At 33.9% G+C, this 22952-nt stretch overlaps 1 protein-coding gene and 1 long non-coding RNA gene across 2 annotated transcripts; one reads left to right on the forward strand and one right to left on the reverse strand.

Moving 5' to 3' along the window:
* The first annotated feature begins 1403 nt into the window (after nt 1-1403).
* Nucleotides 1404-3549, forward strand: LOC129888837 (transcription factor MYB8-like). Its single transcript, XM_055963873.1, has 3 exons — nt 1404-1667; nt 2405-2875; nt 3006-3549. Exons 1-3 carry the CDS (start codon nt 1532-1534, stop codon nt 3290-3292), a joined length of 894 nt encoding a protein of 297 aa, XP_055819848.1. The 5' UTR covers nt 1404-1531; the 3' UTR covers nt 3293-3549.
* Nucleotides 3550-15812: 12263 nt separating this feature from the next.
* Nucleotides 15813-18329, reverse strand: LOC129890351 (uncharacterized). Its single transcript, XR_008767005.1, has 3 exons — nt 18093-18329; nt 17169-17313; nt 15813-16083 (listed from the first exon to the last, which is right to left on the reverse strand). It is a non-coding gene; the product is annotated as an uncharacterized LOC129890351 (long non-coding RNA).
* Between the last annotated feature and the right edge of the window lie 4623 nt (nt 18330-22952).

Consider the following 22952-nt stretch of genomic DNA (forward strand, 5'->3'; position numbering starts at 1 on the left):
ACAAAATCAAGGTCCAAAGTTATGGAGAAAAACATCTAGAAAATGGAGAAGAAGAAGAACAAGAAAAAAAAATTAAAAAATATATTTTTTTTAAAAAAAATAGTTTTCACGCGCTCAAAATGTGTGCATCACACGCAATATATCAAGTCAGCACAAAGTGTCAAAATGACACATCAGAACCTTACTTGAAGTGTCTAAAATGAACAAAGCTTAGTTGAGGTGTCTAAGTGAAAGTTGGTGCCAACTTTAAGGGGCAACCGATGGATTCCGCCTTGTTTATAAAAATACCTTTCATCTTATTTAAGTTTTTATATTTTCTCCGCAAACTTTAGTTATTCATTCTTAAATATAAATTTTTTATCTTATTTAATTTAAATATTTTTTATGTGTACATTCTCATGATTGTGTCGAGTGTTTTTAAATATAAATTTTTATCTTATTTAGCTTAAAAATAAAGCTTTCATCTTAAATTTGTTAAAGTAGAAATTTTTTGGTTGACGTCACTTTATTTAAGTAATTATAACTGAGATAAGTTATCCATACTTGTAGATGGAATAATTATACTGCAATAACTTATTTCGGAATAAAAATGTAAAATAACAAAAATAGCCCTTTAAACTCTAGATACATCACTTTTATATTCATGTATTGTAATTTGAACATTAAAAATGTAAAATTTGGAAAAAATAAATAATAGGAGTATTTATGTTCAAATTAAAAATAATATTTAAATTAAAGTTGTGTTTGAATATAAATATAAATTGAAATTTATTTTTTAAAATTATTTTAAGTAACTATATGGAGTAAAATATTTTAAAAAAAAAACAAATTTATAAAATTTGAGAGTTCAACTTCAAGTTAATTTTTGAAACTTTATTAATAATTTTTCAAATTAAAATTAATAATTAAATTCTAAAAAAAAATTATTTTATTTTTATTGAATTATCGCATTAATTATGCTCTGCCAAAGCGTATCACATTAATTGAGTGGGAGGGAGCAATTATTTGACTAGTCAGCTCTTTCGTTTTACTTTAACAGATATACTCCTTATTCACTTTTATTTGTCTACTATATATTTTAAAAATATATTTTTATTTTGTCACTTCTAACAAATCAAAAAAAAATAATTTTTTTTCTTCATATTTTGCCTTTAAAATTCATTACTCTTTTTTTGATTTATTTTTCAAAATTTAATACTATACATTCATTAATGTCGACAGCAATTAAATACCCTCATATCAATTATTGTTTAGTAAAACAAGTATGGAATCCAAACTTATCCAATAAAAGTGAACAAAAATAAAATTATATATATATAGTATGTTAATAAGTACTATATTGAAAAAGTTGAACTAGGTCTATTAACATATTATATATATAGTACTTGTATAAAAGGAGCTTGGATTATTTAATAATTTCTAGGCATTTCATTTCTTCTGTCTTTTTTGTTTTTATTTTTATACCATTAACACACACAAAAAAAAAACACCTCATTGTCTAGAAAATTATCACTTTGTGAAGGAATTAGGAATGGGAAGAAAACCTTGTTGTTCTAAAGAAGGTTTAAAGAAAGGTTCATGGACTAAAGAAGAAGATTTGCTTCTTACTGAATACATTAATGAACATGGTGAAGGTACTGGATGGAGATCTCTTCCTAAGAAAGCAGGTAATCACATTTATTTAAAATATATATATATATATATATATATATATATATATATATATGTATGTATCTGTCGAAAATAATTTTTTTATCTTTTAAAGTAGACTTAGCTCATAAAATTATGATGAGTATGTTGTTGAGTTTTTGTTAGAAATCCATTGAAAATGTGCTCGTCAAAAATTGTTTCTCATGATAGAAAATTAACAAACGAGAAATCTAGCAAGCGGGATCAAGCAAAAATGATTTTCTTTTCGAATTTAGTTCAAAAGACAAGTAAAATCTCTTTATTTCATGTTAAATTGCTAAGACAGAAAAATGTGATTTTCTAGTAATGAGTACTAATTAATTTACCTTCTCCTTCTACTCTCATTCTTTGTCAGATTTGCATATAGTGGCGGAATCAAAATTTAGGCGTTGTAAATTTTGAGTCATGAAAAAGTGGCTTAAAAATGTATGTTTAATACTATGAATTACTCTGTTTTTCAAGTTGTTGTATAGAATTATTTGTGTTTATAATAAAGTTAGAATTTTCAGTAAAGTATCAAAAGTCAACATAGGTAAAAGGCAAGGGAATTTAATATACATTATATATAAATAAGAATTTTTTTTACGTAGTTACATTTTGTAATTTTCTGATGAATGAGTATCAATTAACACTATTTTTGAAGAAAGAAAGGTGTTATTGAATTGTATAAAAAAATAATTCTGTCAACTAATTAACTGTTTTTTGAATATTTTAGGACTACTAAGATGCGGCAAGAGTTGTAGATTAAGATGGGTGAATTATCTTAAGCCGGGACTCAATAGAGGGACCTTTACACCCGAAGAGGATGATCTTATTGTTCGACTTTATACTCTTTTGGGTAGTCGTTGGTCCCTCATTGCCGGAAGAATACCCGGTAGAACAGACAATGACATCAAAAATTATTGGAATACGAATCTTTTCAAGAAACTCAAAGCTCAAGGAAACGAGCCAAGAAGACACAAATCTCAAGTAAAACAAAGGAGAAGAAAAAAGGAGAAAAAAAATGTCTCTTCCCAAATTAACCAAACAAATAACGATAGAAAGAAGACGGAGAGGAAGAAGAAGGAGAAGATTGATGAAAATTGTAAAGTTGAAGACAAAGATCAAGTAGCGAAAAAGATAGAGGAGAAACTGCATACACAGAATACCGCGCAAGAAGTGTCGACTAATAATCACTATTTCACTAGTAAGTGCATATGAGATTATATTTTTAAGTGGTGTCGATTACCAAATAAAAAATATATTATTTACACATGTATATGATTATTTTCTTATTTTTTACTAAATATTATCTAAGCACATAATTCTTTTTTCAGGTTCTTCTAGCAATCAAGATGGCACAAGTAGTGCAACCTCTACAAGTGAAGTCAATTGTTCTTCTCAAAATATGGAAGCTCAAAACCAAGATGAAATTTATGAGAAACTTCAAGCGATAGATGAATTACTCTTGAATGATAATTGCCTTTTTCCACCTGAAAAATGCATAGAGTTCAATAATAATGAAAACCATATGTTATTGGAGGAGGTCTATGAAGAGTATTTTCAACTTGTCTCAGATGAAAATTCATGTCATTTTCGAGTAGACGGAAATTTAGAATTCTAAGTGTTTGTGAATTTAATCTTTAAGATTTTTAATATGCGTTAAACTCATATTTTGAAATTTATGTGTTTCATAGTCATTGCTTATTAATTAGTATAATTTTTATATAAGTTTACAGTATTGAATTCGAACGAATCGATCGATGATGCATATTTTCAAGGTCACCCACATTATGTTGTTGGCTTATTTTTGTGGATATGGCCTTTTAAGTTCCAACGAGACATGTATATATTTATTATTCAATAAATAGTTTTGTGTCACTGTCACCTTAATGGTCTTCTCACTTGTATTATTCTTATTATTTTGTCTACGTCAATTTACGTGATATTTTTTATTAATTAATATTTTAAAAATATTTTTTTATCGTATTTATATAAGAAGAATTGTAATTCAAAATATTTTTTGTATAGTTTCTAAATATCTTAATTTTAGTTTTTAAATTTTGAATTTGTTTAGTTAATTTTAGCTTAAGAAATTAACTCTCGACAAGTAAAAAAAAATTTACATAAACTAAAATTAAAAAACATATTAAAGTTCAATATATTCCTACGATATAAAAATATTTTATATTATTAGATCATCAGCTAAAAGGCCAAGCAAATGAAGCAGTTTCATTAGACCTCCAACAGCAACAATAATAGTCTAGTAAAATTTCACAACGTGGGGCATTAGACCTCCAAATATGTGTTAAATTTCCCACAAAAGAATATCGAATACGTTAAGGAAAAATGAAGTCTATACAAATTAATAAAATTTTCAAAATTAAAGCTTAACACATGTTAAACTTGTGTCTTGGATGAAAGTTGGGGGGGGGGGGGGGGGGGGACTATTTTGCCTCTTCCAAGGGGCATTCTGGTAGGGGTCAGAGATAGGTACATTTTCTTCATAGAGAAAAACGTGCAAAATAAAATTATTGTTTTTTTCTATAACCTTTGTCAAATTAAGTGGCGGAGAGTTCGTTTGAATTTACGCTACTAAAATACCGTAAAAAACCATGCGACGATAGTAAGAAGCGACGGATAATAGGACATTTTTTATTGTTTTTATTTTATTTTTTTTTTTAAAAAAAGCAATGGATAGTGATTCAATGTCACTTTTTTTGACAGATTTTTACACGCAAAATATTTTTAATTAATAATTAATTATTTAATATAAACGGTGACGGCCTCATTAAAAATAATTATTTTTAATTTTAAAGAAGAGATGGAGTCCTACGCTTTATAATTTGAATTTATAATTTTTTTTATAGAGTTTTATTTGATTATTTATAATTTTTTAATTTATAATATCTCTCTTCCATCCCCTCCCCTATACCCCGACCCCAACGCCGATGCCCACCCCCACTCCCCACCGCAACCTGTCGGCGCTCTGCCGCCGTCATTCCTACCCCTCTCCCAGGTACTCCGTCTGTTCCTCTCTCTCTCTTCTCTTTTTCTCCCTTGTTAAACTTAGTTATTAGGTTTTTATTTTTTTGTAAATTGTGAAAATTTTGAATTGTTAGTTAGTTTATTTTATTTATGTTGTTAACATAGCTAATTTGTAACATTGATTGTAATTAGTGAACAAAAAGTTATAGTTTTGATTTTAGGACTATACTTTGAATTGGAGTATTTTGAATTAGTTTGTGATTTGAATTTTTTTTAGTTGGAATTGAAATGTTTTTTGAAGTTATAATGTTACTAACATTGTTAGTTTGTATATTTAATTGTGAATTAGTGAATGAAGATTTTTGGGTTTAAGTTGAATTAGGTTTTTTGAATTAGATTTTAAATTTGGATATTTTTTTAGTTTGAATTGAAGTGTTGTTGAAGTTAAAAGTTAGATTTAAGAAGTAATTATAGAAGCTAATTAGAAGTTAGAAACATAGAACTTATTTAGAGCTTCTAATTACAATTTAGAACTTAATCATAAATTGTATTGAATTTAGAACTTTAAACTTGAACTTTAGGCCGAATTTTTTAAGTTCAACTTAGAAATATTTTTGGTGTAGTATTTACTTATTTGAACTTAGATTTATGTTGTTCATGAAGATATTAACTTTGATTTCATAAATTGTAGTCTTTAAGAATTAATTAAGCATAAACTTTTAGAAATGTTGAATTATTATAGGATATATGAACTTTAAGTTGTGAACTTTCAACTTAAATTTTGAACTTGGAATTTATGATTTTTTAAGTTGAAATTTAGGATTTTTTTAACTTGAACTTAGATTTTAGAACTTGAATTTATGATTTTTGAAGTACTTAGGAATTTTTTTGATTTGTATAAATTCTCAACTTTAGATACTTGAACTTTAATTATACTTAAAATTTAAAAGTTAGTAGTTTAACTTAGAAAAAAAAATCAACTTGAACTTTAGGAATGTTGAACTTGAGAATTCTTGAATTTTTGTAGGATATGCATGTAAATTTTAAGTTGTGAACTTTGAACTTGAATTTAGAACTTGAACTTTAGGATTTTATAATTGATTAGCTAGAAATTATTTTGGTTTGTATAAATTCTCAATTTTAGATACTTGAACTTAGCATATTGAAATAATTAATTAAGGTTGAATATTTTTGTACAAATTTTTAAGTGCAGGGGTACAATCTAATTAAAGATTTCAATATTCGCCGCCGCCAAACCCACTGCCACTACATTTCATCATTTTAACTTAGCCAAAAGTGAGAGCAAAACTAGAGTGAAAGAGAAAGGGAGCTACGGCCTAGGTGCAGCAAGGTGAGTTCTCCAATTTTGCTCCATAAATTAATTATCTAAGGTACTCTTCTATCACGTGAAGGTGTTTAACAACGTGAATTACTTGTTGGGTAGCAAGAAAGTGCAACGAACAGTCCACCAATTTTCAGCCACGTTGAGGAGCTCTCGAGGTCGATTTTCAGCAAGGTAAGGTTCTTTCTTTCGAATTGGAGTTAATGATGTTGTAATGGAAAGAATACTAGTGTTATATGAAGTTGGAAGTAAGAGAAATGCATGATTATGATTGACGTTGTAAACGAACGGAATTGAAGTTGTTTTAGTTGGATTAAAGTTGAGTAGTGTTGTTATTATCATGGTGTTGTATTTGAAGATAGTTTGTGTGAGTTAAAAGGCTGGAAACGTGAATAAAAATGGGTGTGGGTGTTTCTGGTTGCAGCCACATCATGTCCCATTTCGTGTGGATAAGATTTTATGAAATAAAGATTGAAAACCATATTTTGGTATCGTGGTTTTCGGCGAGCTGTTGGGAGCTTGTATTGCGTAATATTAAAGTGGTTTAATTGTATATGGCTGCTAGTTATTGTTGTTGGTGTGTCTGTACCAAAAGGTGGTTTTCTTCATGACTAAAGCCTCGAATAAGTCAATCGGAGGTTAAATTTAAAGTTTGGATAGGGCAAGTTATAGGGGAGATGCTGTCCGATTTTTGTTAACTTCTTAACTAGTCAATATACTAGTCGAGAAATGTGAGCGAGGAAATGATTCCTATAGATAATTGCTTATAGATTTACAAGCTTGAAAGTTGAATCTTATTCATAATAGTATTACTTTCTTGTTAAATAGGGTAAAGAGGTAACGAGGCGAGCTTGGTTACGGTTGATCCACAAGAGGTATGTAAAGTTATCCGTCGTTTCTCTTGGCATGTCTTAGCCATAAGTGGTTTGTATATGAAATGTGGGGATAATTCCATTCATAAAACTCCAAGTATGATTCATAATTCTTACCCACTTCTTGATGTTAGAACTCCTGCAATAATTGAGTTATTGCCTTTCAAGTCTTCTATGTGATGAAAAGTAGTACATGTAAGGCCTATTCCTTCTTTCTTTTGGGCATGTTTTAAATGTAAGTGAAATGATATACGTATGAACTTTGGGGTAATTCCATTCACAAGTCCCGAATACGATTTATGTCTCTTAATTACTTCTTGATGTTAAAACGCCTATGGTAGTTGAACTACTACTCTTGAGCCTTCTATATGTTGATGAGTAATTGAAAGTATAATCTCCTATTCCTAAGGACTCTATTGTGACAAAGGTCTCTGATTTCATAAGCCGTTTGGCATTATTATGATAAATGTTTATGATTCCTGAGACTCCATTTGATATGGCCCCTAATGACATTTAGAGGGCACTTGGGATGATCATTATTCTTATCCTCACACGATGGTTTATTCCACTTCTTCTATTGAGTCTCAGATGATGATTTAAATTGCATATGGTTACTCACTACTCTACTCGTGTATATTATAACACATCTTTCATTGAGTCCTGGGTCGGGTATGTTATCGTACACAGTTTCTCTGTATTGTTCACCGAGTCCCTCATTAGAGGGTTGGGTATGATATATATGTATATGGATCAGGCTTTACGTTCCTCGGCATTATGTTACCATATAAGGATCGGGTCATACGTTCCTCGATATTATTTTACTATATAAGGATCGGGCTGTACGTTCCTCGGCACTAACAGATATAAATCCGATATATGACAGATTCCCTAGTCTATAATGGACCGGATATGATATATGATATGATCATGCATGATTTGATGTCATAAGGCACAAGTACAGTGATTTCTTGAGTACCATACTTGTCTCCTGAACTTCTACTTCAAATGTGATCTCATTTATGATATGTTATGCTTTATGTACTCAGTACATATATCGTACTGACTCCCTCTCTTCGGGGGCCTGCATTTCATGCATGTAAGTACTGATATGCATTTTAGGGATCCGTCAGCTTAGGATTTCCACTCAACGATTTAAAGGTGCTCCATTATGCCGGAGCCTAGATTTTAGTACTGACCTTTTGATGTATATATTCATTTACTCATGGGTACGGCGGGGACCCTGTCCCACATTTGTTACTATTGATATTTCTAAAGGTCTGTAGACATGTATATGTGGGTTGTATGTATGTTTTGCCTTATAAATGTTAATAGGCTTGCAATGGCAGCCATGTCGGCTTGCATATCCCTTCATGAAATGATTGGTAACAACTCCTCAAGGGAAAATGATAGAGATGTATTGATATGAAGACATCATGACCCATTGGGGTTCTTATGTATGTTATCATGTTGTTCGCAGTTTGGTTTGACTATATCTGATGTGTATGTATACTGGGGTTTAGGTCGGACCCCAGTCGCGGCCTACAGGGTTGGATCGTGACACTAGAGCTCTTCAGGAGAGTGTTAGGTGGCTATAAACTGAGCCATATCACTCTTGGTGGGAGATTCCAAACAGTATTCGTCAGGCGATATTTAATGAATTTAAGGTATATATATTTTTAGATCTATTTTTACGTTAAGTTAAATATTTTTACTATACTTTACTTTATTAATTATTTAACGTTATTCATTTTTTTTGGACTTTATGTAAATGGGAGCCAAGCTACAATATGATCATTGCGGCCACTTTTAAAAGAAAAACGAGCGCCAGACTGTTTACCTGGCTAAAAAAAGCTAGAGATGATTGGTCACCTTCGAGTTGGATGCTGCCTTATATATTTAAAGAATTATGCCGATATTAGAAACCTAATAATTCAAGGTTTTGTCCGATCAAGAAAAAAAGGCTAGAGCCAACCTAAAGGGTGACTCATTACACACCGCAGGTGTAAAGAGTGTTGGTACGATTCAGAGGGAGATAGTAAGGTTTCTAAATTTTAAGTTTAAATTCATTTTCTTAAATAAATTATTTGACAAAATATTATTTCATTAATTATATTTTTATTTATAGAAAAAAGAATTGGGACACACTCCCTATCGTTGTTAAGTCTTTAAAAAGACTCATGTGAAGAAAAAGACTAATGTGTAGGATCTGAATGAGTGGGTGAAGAAAAGGGACTATCATGATCCAACCTACCGGGCCGTGCGAGCACCCACTATAAATCCTAAGTAGGAGAACCTTAACCCCTTATATAAGAACTGTTGCGGAATTTAAAACAAACTTGAATAATTAACCTAAAATTTCTAAAGAAAACTACATTAAAGACCAGCTTATACAATTATACAAAATCCCCCAAAGATACTAATCTAAAGAGGTACAAGAGTTACAAAGAGTAGAAATAAAATAAAAGATCAATGACCCAGCTTCCACCAAGATAAGTGAAAATAGAAGCTATTGGAGGATCGCCTTGGTCTTCATGTAAGAGACATAACTGACCCTGCAACCAGACTGTGACAAGTGGCATAGCAAAAGTAGTATCAGTATAAACAACACGTACTGATAGACATCATCGTTCAATTTGATACCCACCGCATAATATATGAACAGAGAAATAAGAGATATCATAATAGTTAAACTTCCTCAATTTAGCCATCCTAGCCCAATAAGTGCACTCCTTATTCTCACCCTTAGGGTATTCTCCACCCTAAATAACACAGTTACACTACCACCCTAGTCACAACTTAAAACCTGTGGGTTAGGGACCCACCTTACTATTATTCCATCACCCAAATAGTCTCCACCTAGCAACCTTAACCATTCAATGATTTCGCCCAACCCTCACTAGTTGGTCTAATTATCTCACAACATAAAGCATATCCGTCTCACAACCACACTCTCCAACTCACTTGAGTTCTCTACCTCAGTTATTCATGAAAATCACAATAGTAACACTCCCTAGCAACTAGAAACCTCAACTTCTAAGTGTATAAATATAGAATATGATTATACCATATAGATCATATCCAGGCCTAACAAGATCCATCCTCTTACCTACCAATAAGTGTATTGATGATCATAATTCTCTATATCTAGCAAACCTCAACTCAAGAGTTCATTTATATTCTTAGTCCATGGCTCATCTACCACTAACCTTATTATTACATGAAAATACATATATCATCAGGTCCTCTCATGGGACCATCCACACATACATACTTGGCCCTCTCAGGGGACCCGATTCAGTTATATTTGTGTTGGAACGTGACTACTGATCTAAATACATGTCGGAATGTGACATCCGATCCATATATATGTCGAAATATGATACTCGATCCAAACATAGCACATTCACAATTACATCCAGTATTCACATTATTTATATCACAAAGAACAGGTTCATTACAAAAATAGGCCAGCAAGAAATCATTGATATAAGAACTAACCTGTCACCCTTATCTGTACATGTTTAGGCATATCATAAGTAACTCAATTACACATTTAAGGCAATTTCAAGACAATCAACGTCCACACTACCAAGACTTACAGGTCTAACCTCAAAATCTACTAGTTTTACTTTTCTGTATGAGATTCTATGCCCGATATAAATTAACCAGTTGCACACAAAAATATCAATCAATGAATTTTCAATTTGCTGCAGCACCTTTCTACCTATGTCATATTCGAAATTGACCCTATCACAATCGGATCTCTCCCGTAATCCATAACTCCCAACTTAGTATATGAATTCTCCTTAATTTTCCTTCTATATTACACAGTAGGTATAAGTTTAATACTAAAAAAGAGAAGTCTAGCCTACCTGGGCGTCAAGCATTCACAGAGAGATAACAATGTTGAACTCATTGGTTTCAGATGTTCCACGGGCAAGACCAGATTGAATTCCTCGGATTGAAGCCTTCTAAAAGCTGAGATTCCCTCCCCTCCTCTTATTCATTCAAGAGCAGCCTTTTTGGAGGGTTTTGCAAAACTCTCACCTCTAACTGACACTTGGGAGAAATGGGGAAACTAAAAAATTGCGACTTAAGTTCTATTCCATGACTTTCCGCTCTGGCAGCCATATTTCTGCTCCGGCAGCACCACTGAGGCGGGACCATTTCGCTCTGGCGGGCTTGTGATTTCTTTTTAATTGAAAGTAATGATGGTTCAGGTCGTTATAGGACCGAACGAGCCTATGCAAGTTATTTAACATAATGTGTAATATATTTTGATTCTAACTTTTATTTTTAGTGTGTGTATATATATATATATATATAATGATTATAACTTTTATTTTTTATTATGCAGCAAGATTATGAGTGGCACATACGTGAGATAGGAGATTCGGTCCAGCTAACTCCTGAATAGTCCACTCAAATTTGGATAGAAAAGTGGTTGAAGGGAGCCACAACTGCCAAATATATGGAATCTGCTCTAGGAATGACGTACGACGACTCCAATCAAGTTTAGAAGGTATTGGATAGTCACGTCAAGTCGAGGCTGTTGACGGGGTTTAGATAGCTGTCATGTCTCAGGAAATTGCAGAACTTACATGTGCATTGGCAGAATTTGTGGTAAAAAGGGTTGAGGAGCAAAAAATTATGAATGAACAAGTTGAGCAAATCAAAGAACAAGTGCTCAACCTCGTCTGTCAGCCTCCGTCCCGTTATTCAAAATGGTCCACTCTGAATGACTCCAACGATAGTGATGAATAGATAGTAAATAGTCCCTAGCTTCCTTATGTTAGTTTATGAATATTTTGAAATTTTTTGTTAACTTTGAAAGACTTTATATCGTTCTAAATTATGACTTTATTCGTTTTAAGTTTTTAATTATGTTTGTTATTATGTATTTTTAGTATTTTGTTTGTTGTTAGTTGTTTGGAATGGGTTGAATTTCTATGAAGTAAATTGAATTTTAATTGTAGGTGGGAAGCAGAAACTGCAGGTTTATGCTTTCAAAAATATTGCAGAAAAGCGACGGACAGGGACCCTATGTCCGTCGCTTTAGTGGAAATGTTTAAGAACACCAAAGTCCATCGTTTTTCTGAAAAACAAATTTAATTTTTTTTTAAAAAAACAACACTGTCTGTCACTTTATATTAAATAATTAATTTTTTAAAAAATAAAACGACGGAGTCCGTTGTTTTTTATTTATATTTTTTTAATTAAAAAATATTAGGGGCGACGCAGTCCAGCTTTTTAAAAAGCGACAGAAGTGACTGCGCCTCTTTTTCATCGAGTTTGACCATTAAAGCTATGTAGTAAGTCACTTTTTTGCGTCGTTTTTCACAGTTTTTAGTAGTGTTAGTAGATTTCACTTAAATAATACATTTGTGTTAATAAATTGAGATAAAGCATAAATTTTTGCCTAAACTATGATTGAAATATCAACGACATACTTTAACTAACTAGGGTCCTATTACCCCCTTAAACTATTTTATAATGAAATAAATACACCATAAATATTGATGTGACATAGAAAGTGTGCACTCTCTTGAAGGTAATTGATGAGCGAAAAATTGGACATATGTCCTGTTTTAATTGATCATTTTATAATAAGTTAGTACACATATTTATTGATATCAAAAATTTCCTTAAATATCAACAATTGAAATGGGTCAAGACTTGAAATTTTGACCTCCAACCCCGGCCAAACTCCCGACTCGGATTGGATCGAAAATGAAAATGCTTTTTTTTAAGCCTATAGAAAAAAAGTTGCCAGTCGTTCCCTATGCTGGGTCGAAATCCGTGTGATGGTTCGAAAGTCGTTTCAAACATTCTTCGCATCCGAATGGTTTCTTTTTCATTTTAAGGAAGAACGAAGAAAAAAAGACTTACATCTTTAATTGCTTTGATTATTTTATGGATCCAGTTTGGCGATTCAAATTTTTTAATATTATTTATTTTATTAGGCCTAATGTCTATTTCTGGAGTTACTTTCTTTCCTTTAAATTACTCGTAGAGTAAGCGAGTGTAGAGGAACGAACGGAGCATCTCTCGTAGCACCGTAAGGCCATTTGCTTCCACCAGAGTTGACCATTTGCCTAGATTATCCTCTGATCACTCTCCTCTAGTAATCTTTTTAATTTCCCCGCCTCAACTCATGACCACTCATTTTTCATACGAATATTTTCTAAGAAAACATGAAAATATTTCCTTAATACCAAACAGACCCTAAAAGGAAAATAGATTAAGAAAAAAATATTGTCATTTGAAAATAACTTATTTTTTTATATAATAAAAAGCAATATTATGTCATTGTGTGTGCTTTATTCATATGGTTGTGTCCTGCCTATATTTTTTTTCCAAGATAAAATTATATCATGTTGACCCCATGTCTCATCATGCTAAGTGTAAAAGTCGAGAAAAAGAAAAGGAGAATGTTTTGTCAATAGGAACAAAAAAGTGTTTGTTATTATGATAATAGTTGGCGTTTTTATGATAATAAGTGTCTCTAATTGGCTTGGTACGTAGTCAATTTTTTAAATTTGTTAGAATATTTTATTTAGATACTTAAATTGAATTTTGTTTAAATAGAACATTTCAACTCTTAATAAAATATTTTAATTAATTACTTTTAATTTAAATTTTGTAATTTTTTATATATGTTCTCATTAGTCTATAAAATAATTAAGTTAACTACATAAATAATGTCATCTTATTAAATAACGTTTAAAATGAATATTACTGAACACTTGGTATTGATCCTATACTTGAGTAATCTAATGTTTTTCTGGACATTTTTAACCAAGCTTCCTATGAAAAAATTATTGGAAAAAGGTAACTTTGTTGTGTAATTCTTTTGATTAATGAGGTAAATAAATATTCATTAAGTAAGGAGCAATGCAAAAGCTTTTCCAAAAAAGTAGAAAATTAGACATATATCTTTTATAATCACATTTTTTTTATAATCACATAAATATTGTGATATGTTTAAATTTACAAGTTTTAAAATTTTTACATTCATTTATATATTATGAAATATCTAAAATTATAAATTAAAATTATTTATTTATTTTTAAAAATAATATATGTCCAAATTTAAAGAAATTAAATAATAAATTAATTGAATTTTTTTTATAATCACATATTGGGCCCGTGCCTCACACGGACATCACCCTACCTCGTATTCCAATTTCACCTACCTAGTACTATAATCATTATATTCTCTATTGTGTTACATTAAAGAATAATGAAATTGTTATGAAGTAAATGAGAACTAACTTAGCAATTTACAAACAGAGAATAAACGAAGATGAGAAGAAGAGAAGAGAATAAGTTAAGTTGTATCTGTCATTTTACATGTCAAGGATGGCAATATATAGGCAAAAGATAGGCTAGAAAGTGAGGAAACTAGTGGGTTGCCCACTTTTAAGTGGGCCTCACTTATAAAGCAATATTCACTAACTTTTTAACACTCTCTCTTGGATATCCACGGGTAATGTGCCTCCATAAAAACACTTTACAAGAAATAATGTATATAGTTATTCTGAATAACCATAGATATTGTGTCTCGTTAAAACCTTACTAGAAAAAATCTAGTGGAAAAAAACCTAGTGAAGTAAAAAGAGTACACATATCTGGTAATACGCCTTGAGTACTGCCTCATTAAAAATCTTACCAGGAAAATCCAGTGAGATAAAACATTGGTTAAAGGAAAAAGAGTGCAGCGCGTATTTTACTCCCCTGATGAAAACTTCATTTGATATTTTGGAGACGACGCATTCCAACTTTATATCTCAGCTTCTCAAAAGTTGATGTTGGTAACACCTTTGTGAATAAATCTGCAAGATTATCACTTGAACGAACTTGTTGTGCATCAATATCACCATTCTTCTAAAGATCATGTGTGAAGAATAATTTTGGTGAAGTATGTTTCATTTTGTCTCATTTTATAAAGCCACCTTTTAATTGAGTTATGCACGCGGCATTGTCTTCGAATATAATTGTGGGTACTTTAACATCATTTTCCAAACTGCATCTTTCTTTGATGAACTGAATCATCGATCTCAACCACCCACATTCTCTACTTGCTTCATGAATTGCTATTATTTCTGCATGATTTGAAGAAGTAGCAACAATAGACTGCTTTATAGATCGCCATGATATAGCAGTTCTTTCGTGTGTAAACAAATAGCCTGTCTGAGATCTAGCTTTACGTGGGTCTGATAAATAACCTGCATCTGCATAATCAATAAGGTCTGCGCAACATATGTTTGATACTGTTTCAATGCCTTCGCATTGGGGATGGACTATACCTTGCCAGCAAATTAACAGAAAATATTATATCAGGCCTGGTTGTGTTAGCAAGGTATATAAGTGCAGCAATAACACTAAGATATGGTACTTCAGGACCAAGAATTTCTTCATTCTCTTCTGGAGGTCGAAATTAATCTTTTTTCACTTCAAGTGATCGAACAACCATTGAAGTACTTAATAGATGTGCTTTGTCCATATAAAATCTTTTTAAGATTTTCTCAGTGTAGGCAGATTGATGGATAAAATTCTCGTCTGCTAAATGTTCAATTTGCAGACCTAGACAAAGTTTTGTCTTTTCAAGGTCTTTCATTTCAAATTCTTTCTTTAGATATTCAATTGCCTTTTGGACCTCTTCAAGGGTTCCAATGAGATTTATGTCATCAACATAAACAGCGAGTATAACAAACTCTGATTCCATTTTCTTAATAAAAATACATGGATAAATAACATTATTAATATAACCTTTATTTATTAAGTACTCACTCATGAGATTATTGTCAAGACCCAACCTCGTAGGCCGCGATTGGTGCCCGAGTTGGGCACCCAAACGTACCCTTATCCCAAATTAGTCTATTTTTTTTTCGAATAAACAAATGTAGTGATTAGTAGAAATTGCTAAATATATCATAAAAGTAGATATACGCATGAGAGTTGAAAGGTTGTCACAAAACACACAAAAATTCAAACCATATATACAAAACCCACAACATAACTCTGTCTACAGACCTCTACAGACGATAGCATAGTCATAAGACGGGACAGGGCCCCATCGTACCCCTGACCAACATATCCAAATATACAGAGATAGAGTCAGTACCAAAATACAAGCTCCGAACAAGGGAGCACTGTCAATAACACAGCAGATGTCCTAAACCGGCGGATCAGCAAGTCAAACTTCGGTACCTGCGGGCATATAACGCAGCCCCCGAAGAAAGGGGGTCAGTACGGAAAATGTACTGAATATGTGAAGCATGCACTGTACTATATAAAATCATAATCTGAATAGTATATGCAAAACATGAAATCAATGTTTAGAATTTCAAAATGCTTATCAAAATCTCAAACCATATATGCACAGACATATGCCATATCCGGCCCCATTAGGAACTCGGTGAACAAAGTGTGGTTGCCCTCCCATCATAGGCACCACGGCACAGCATAACACCAGAGTAGGGAATATCTCCGTAACAAATCATATCATATTAGATGGCCATATCAAATCATATCATATCACAAACATATATGTACATGGCACAGCATAACTCCGTGGCATAATATTTACCACCCCATGGTACATGTCATACCTGCCCCCTCACGTCGGGACACGGCGAATAATGCAGAGAAATACGTACGAAAACATATCCTGGCCCAGGCTCAGTGAAAGAAGCATTGAGGCATCCACGAGTGGAGTAGTGAGAAACTAAATGCAATTTAAATTACAAAACATTTATACAGACTCGATTGCATAATTTCGATAACAAATCATAAAAGGAAACTTGATTAATAATAGTAGTACAAGTACTTCCAATATCACAATAGTCTATGTAAAAATAGTACTTTCCGAATCATCTCTGTACTTCTAAATATATTATGGAAATTAACAGAATAATTATTCATATAATATTAGGAAGCATAGCAAAGAGTTTTTTTCAAATTCTACCTACCGTAATTCAAATGGAATAACGAAGAAAAATTCAGAATAGTGGGGCCCACCTCGGTCAAATGAGGTGGCGTATACAAATCACGTGCGTTAGACTTCATAACATTATTTAGAAGAGTTTCAAGGTATTCGGAATTCATTTGTGCAAAATCTAGAAGTTTAGACAATTTTTCCAAAACTATTCATAATTACCTAATTCAATTCTATTGAATAGAAAAGGGAAATTTTTGAGCGTTGATTTCAAAGAGTAGAGTGATCCCCGAGGTTCGTATTCAATCCTATTACATCTAGGACATGCCAAGAGAAGAAAATGTAAAGCTTTACATACCTTTTTGACATTTTACGGTTGTCCAAATTCAATTCCCGTTTCCTCCAAAATCTACAATTGGTCACATTTACCAATTACTATTCATAAGACTTTAAGAATTCAATTTTTCCAATACTTGTCTACAAAAATTTCGGCAGCATCTCCCCTATATATATGACAACCTCGAGATTACAACTCGGCCACAATATCAACAACCAAGCCAACAACAACACCAATTCCATCAATAATCAACTTAAACACACCATAACATAAATTGGTGTAATTTTCCAATTAGTGCAACAACTTTCAACCAAATTTTGCATTTCCAAATAAATATGAATATCTCATATCCATAATTAGTTTCAACTCATTCCAACATAAGTGAAAAATATTCCAAGTAAGCTATCCAATTTTTTTCAACTCCATACTTCACTCAAAAATTCCATAAATACCACAAAAATATTAAAAATTCATTTTCTTTCTTCAACTTCACAACTAACAACAACACTCCATACTTTTAATAATTTACCTCCATATTCTTATAATATCATACTCAAATTACATAATTCCTACAAACTAGTTTAATACCAACTTACACCATTTAAACTTCATTTATATCTCCAAAATCATAACCACAACTAACAAATTATACAAACTTATTTTTTTTCCAATTATATCACCTAACCCATATTTCCAACTTCAATAAATTTCATCCAACTTCCATTTTCAACATCAAATAACTATCATAACTACTATACAAATACTACACAAAAATACTACACAAAAATACTACACAAAAATTGAATAATTCTTACTCATATAAGAACATGTATACATGGCACCATATTACCATGAAAACTTCCATATTTTCATAAATTTCATACACCTCCACATACTACAACATATACAAACCTTCATAACATAATAAAATGAATCAATTCTTACCTTTTTCTTCTAGCTTCTTCACTTCCAAATCAATGAAACAAGTCTCCAAACTTCCCAAACAACTACACCATGTTGTAGAGCACCCTTGACTTAGTAGGAATACTAGAAAATTATAATTTTTGGGGATGAAATTTGGAGGGTTGATTTACTCCCTCCTTGGCCGATTTTTCTCTTCCATTTTTCCTCAAGTTCTTCTCACTTCTAACCCTCTCAAATTGTCTAGAAATCTCTAGGATTTTTATGACTAAGGCTCCCATGTAAAATTACCATTTTGCCCCTCACCTTTCCTAATATTTTCAAGTTGAAATTCCACCTTTGCCCTTAACCCTTTATAGTATTTCCATATGTAAAATTCCAAGTATACCCCTAACCTTTTATGGTATTTCCACATGTGAAATTCCAATTTTGCCCTTTAACTTTTCCAATAATTCCACCTCCCAACTTAATCAATAAAAACTTGTATATAACAAGACCAAGCATAGTCTTACCCTTGACTTGTTACAAGTATTCCCAACATGTCCTTAGGTGCAAAGTACGGGTTATAACATTCTTCCCCCCTTTTTGAACATTCGTCCTCGAATGTTAAATTGATCTTATAGGTAATAAGGAACTTAAGTTACCTGTGGGTGTAGAAAACAACTGAGGATACTTTTTCTTCATTTCTTCCTCCGCCTCCCAAGTCATTTCTTCTCGATTGTTGTTGCGCCACAATACTTTGACAGATGCCACATCTTTGGTGCGTAACCTCCTTACCTGACGATCTAAAATAGCCATCGGCTGTTCCTCATAGGATAGCTCCTCGGTCACCTGAATGTCCTGTACAGGAATTACTCTAGAAGGATCGCCAATGAATTTACGAAGCATAGACACGTGGAATACCGGATGTACTGCGTCTAAATCAACTGGTAGATCCAATTCATAGGCAACCTCGCCTACTTTACGGATAATCTGATAAGGCCCGATGTATCTCAGACTAAGTTTCCCTTTTCTGCCGAATCTTATGACGCCCTTCATAGGTGACACCTTCAAGAATACCCAGTCATCCACTTGGAACTCTAAAGGTCGACGCCGATTGTCAACATATGCTTTCTGTCAACTTTGAGTTGCCAATAATCATTCCTGAATAAGCTTCACCTTCTCAACTGCCTGCTGAATCAGATCTGGGCCAATTAACTTAGTTTCACCCACATCGAACCAGCCTATAGGTGACCTGCATTTTCTGCCATACAGTGCCTCATACGGAGCCATCTAAATACTAGAGTGATAACTATTATTATAAGCAAATTCAACAAGTGGTAGATGGTCATCCCAACTACCCCTGAAATCAATAACACAGGCCCGCAACATATCTTCCAGCGTCTGAATAGTGCGCTCGGCTTGCCCATCAGACTGAGGATGGAATGTTGTACTAAGGCTCACCTGGGTCCCTAATCCCTCCTGAAAAGATCTCCAGAAATTTGCTGTAAACTGGGCACCTCTGTTAGTGATAATAGACATAGGAACTCCGTGGAGTTTTACTATCTCCTTAATATATAACCTGGCATAATCCTCGGCTGAATATGTGATCCGAACCGGAAAGAAATGGGCTGACTTAGTCAACCTATCAACAACAACCCATGTCGAATCGTACTTCCGTGGAGTGCAAGGTAAACCTGTAATAAAATCCATATTAGTCATCTCTCACTTCCACGTTGGAATTTTCATCTCCTGTAATAAACCACCTGGTTTCTGGTATTCAATTTTGACCTGCTGACAGTTTGGACATTGGGCCACAAACTCAGCAACATCTCTTTTCATACCATCCCACTAGAATAAACATCTAAGGTCATGGTACATTTTTGTTGTACCCGAATGAATAGAATATCGGGCATGATGTGCCTCACCCATAACCTGTTGCCGTAGCCCAGCAACATCAGGTACACACAACCTGTCCCTGTATAATAATACTCCATCAGATGTAATACCAAAAGGGGTCTTCTCTTTATCCATACCTGTATCTCGATACTGTGCCAAAATAAGGTCTTCATATTGACGTCGCTTTATTTCTTCTATAATGGAAGATTCAGTAACATCTCAAACTGAAATCCTATTATCTCCCGATTCAGCAAAACGAACTCCAAGACTGGCCAATTGACCAATTTCACGAACTATTTCCTTCTTTTCTGCTGGAACATCTATCAAGCTACCCAAGGACTTACGGCTGAGTGCATCTGCTACGACGTTGGCCTTTCCTGAATGATATAAAATATCAACATCATAGTCTTTTAAGAACTCCAGCCATCTCCTCTGCCGCAAATTCAAGTCTTTCTGTTTAAAAATATACTGGAGACTCTTGTGATCTGTATATATATCAACATGAACACCATATAAATAGTGCCTCCATATCTTCAGAGCATGAATCACTGCTGCCAGTTCCAGATCATGAGTAGGATAATTTCTTTCATGCTTTTTAAGCTGTCGGGAAGCGTAAGCTATAACTTTCCCGTGCTGCATCAATACACAACCTATTCCCATACCTGAAGTATCACAATAAATAACATACCCATCCGGTCCTTCGGGAAGAGTTAGAACAGGAGCTGTAGTCAACTTCTCTTTCAATAACTGAAAGCTTCGTTCACAGGCCTCAGTCCATTGGAACTTGGCTCCCTTCTGAGTTAATCTTGTCAGTGGTGCTGACATAGAAGCAAATTTCTCTACAAATCTCCTGTAATAACCTGCTAATCCCAAGAAACTACGTACCTCAGTAGGTGTCGTCGGCCTAGGCCAGTTCTTTACAGCCTCGATCTTCTGTGTATCTACCCGAATACCTTCAGCGCCGACAATATGTCCTAAAAATGCTACAGAAGTCAACTAAAATTCACATTTAGAAAATTTAGCATACAATTTCTAGTGTCGGAGTACTGTAAGTACTGCTCTCAGATGATCTGTATGCTCCTCTTTTGATCGGGAATAAATTAGAATATCATCAATAAACACAATCACAAACATATCCAGGAATGATCTGAATACCCGATTCATAAGGTCCATAAATACCACTGGAGCATTTGTCAACCCAAAAGACATCACTCTGAACTCATAATGGCTATATCGAGTTCGGAATGCTGTCTTTGGAATATCAACTTCTCTTACCCGTACCTGATGATAACCCGATCGCAAGTCTATTTTTGAAAACCACTTGGCACCCTGCAACTGATCAAACAAATCATCAATCCTAGGGAGGGGGTATTTATTCTTTATAGTTACCTTATTCAGCTGCCTGTAATCAATACATATCCGCAGCGACCCATCTTTCTTCTTTATAAATAATACTGGGGCTCCCCAAGGTGATGTACTGGATCTGATGAAGCCTTTTTCTAGCAAGTCTTTCAATTGCTCCTTCAGTTTTTTTTAATTCTGCAGGTGCCATTCTATATGGGGGAATAGATATCGGGTGAGTATCTGGCAATACATCTATGGTAAAGTCTATCTCTCGTTCAGGAGGAAGGCTTGGAAGATCATCTGGGAATACATCTACAAATTCATTAACAACTGGAACTGACTGAATAGTTGGCGTTTCAGCCTGCAAATTTTGTACGCGAACCAGGTGATAAATACAACCTTTTATGATCATCTTCCTCGCCTTAAGGTAGGAAATAAACTTCCCTCTCGGAGATGCTGTATTACCTGCCCATTCTATCACTAGTTCTCCTGGAAATTGAAGATAAACTACCTTCCGTTGACAGTCAACATTAGCATAACTGGAAGATAGCCAATTCATTCCCATAATCACATCAAATTCAGTCATCTCTAATTCTATTAGGTCTGCTTTAGTGCAACTATCACATATAATTACTGAGCAACTTTTATATACTCGCATTGCTATAATAGAATCTCCTACAGGAGTAGTTACCTCAAACGGTTCTATCGGTTCGGGATTTACACCAATCTTATCAGCAATCATCGGGGAAATATATGATAATGTGGAGACTGGATCTATTAATGCATATACAATCTGGGAAAAGATCAATAATGTACCTATGATCACATTTGGAGACGCCTCTTGATCCTGTCGGGTGGCCAAGGCATAGGTGTGGTTCGAAGGGCCGCTAGAACCAGAAATTCCACCCCGGCCTCTACCACGGCCTGCTGGTGTAGACACACCCTGCCCCATAAGGCGCATAGCTACCGAAGAAGATGATGACCCAGCAAATGATCCTATAGTCCGAGCTGCTCCACCTGAATCACCCTTATTCGGGCAATCCTTCATCGTATGGCCATGACGACCACAAACAAAACAAGCTTCTGTAGCACGATAACACTCTCCCAGATGGTACCTACCACAATAAGAACATGGGGGCCTGAGTGGCCGCATCTGACCAAAACCTCTGTCTAACTGCGAACTGGAAGCCCTAGAGCTCAAACCAGCTCCCGAATATCCTATACCACCTGATCTCCGGCCTGAAGATAGTAAAGGCATATTCCGTGCTGGCTGGGTGGGCTGTCTGCTACCTTGCTGCTGGAATGTCCTGCTTCGGAACTCTCCAAAATATCCACTTGACCTGGCCCTCTTGGGCTGACTTCTGCCAAAATCTCGGTCGGACTGGCGTCCTCTATGTCTGTCCTCCATGCCCTGAGCATATGCCTGAATACGAGCGATGTCCATCCCTGGCTGAGCAGCCATCACCAAACAACTATCCACCAGGTAACGATCTAGGCCCATCACATATCTGTGCATTCTGTCTGTCATGTCAGCTACCAGAGCAGGTGCATGTCGAGCCAATGAGCCGAACTCCAAATTATACTCGCGAATACTGTGGCCTTGCTGTCTTAACTGTAAAAATCTGTCCGCTCTGGCTCTACACATCTCAGGAGGCAGGAAAT

The sequence above is a fragment of the Solanum dulcamara genome, chromosome 5, assembly GCF_947179165.1.
Source record: "Solanum dulcamara chromosome 5, daSolDulc1.2, whole genome shotgun sequence".
Lineage (NCBI taxonomy): Eukaryota > Viridiplantae > Streptophyta > Magnoliopsida > Solanales > Solanaceae > Solanum > Solanum dulcamara.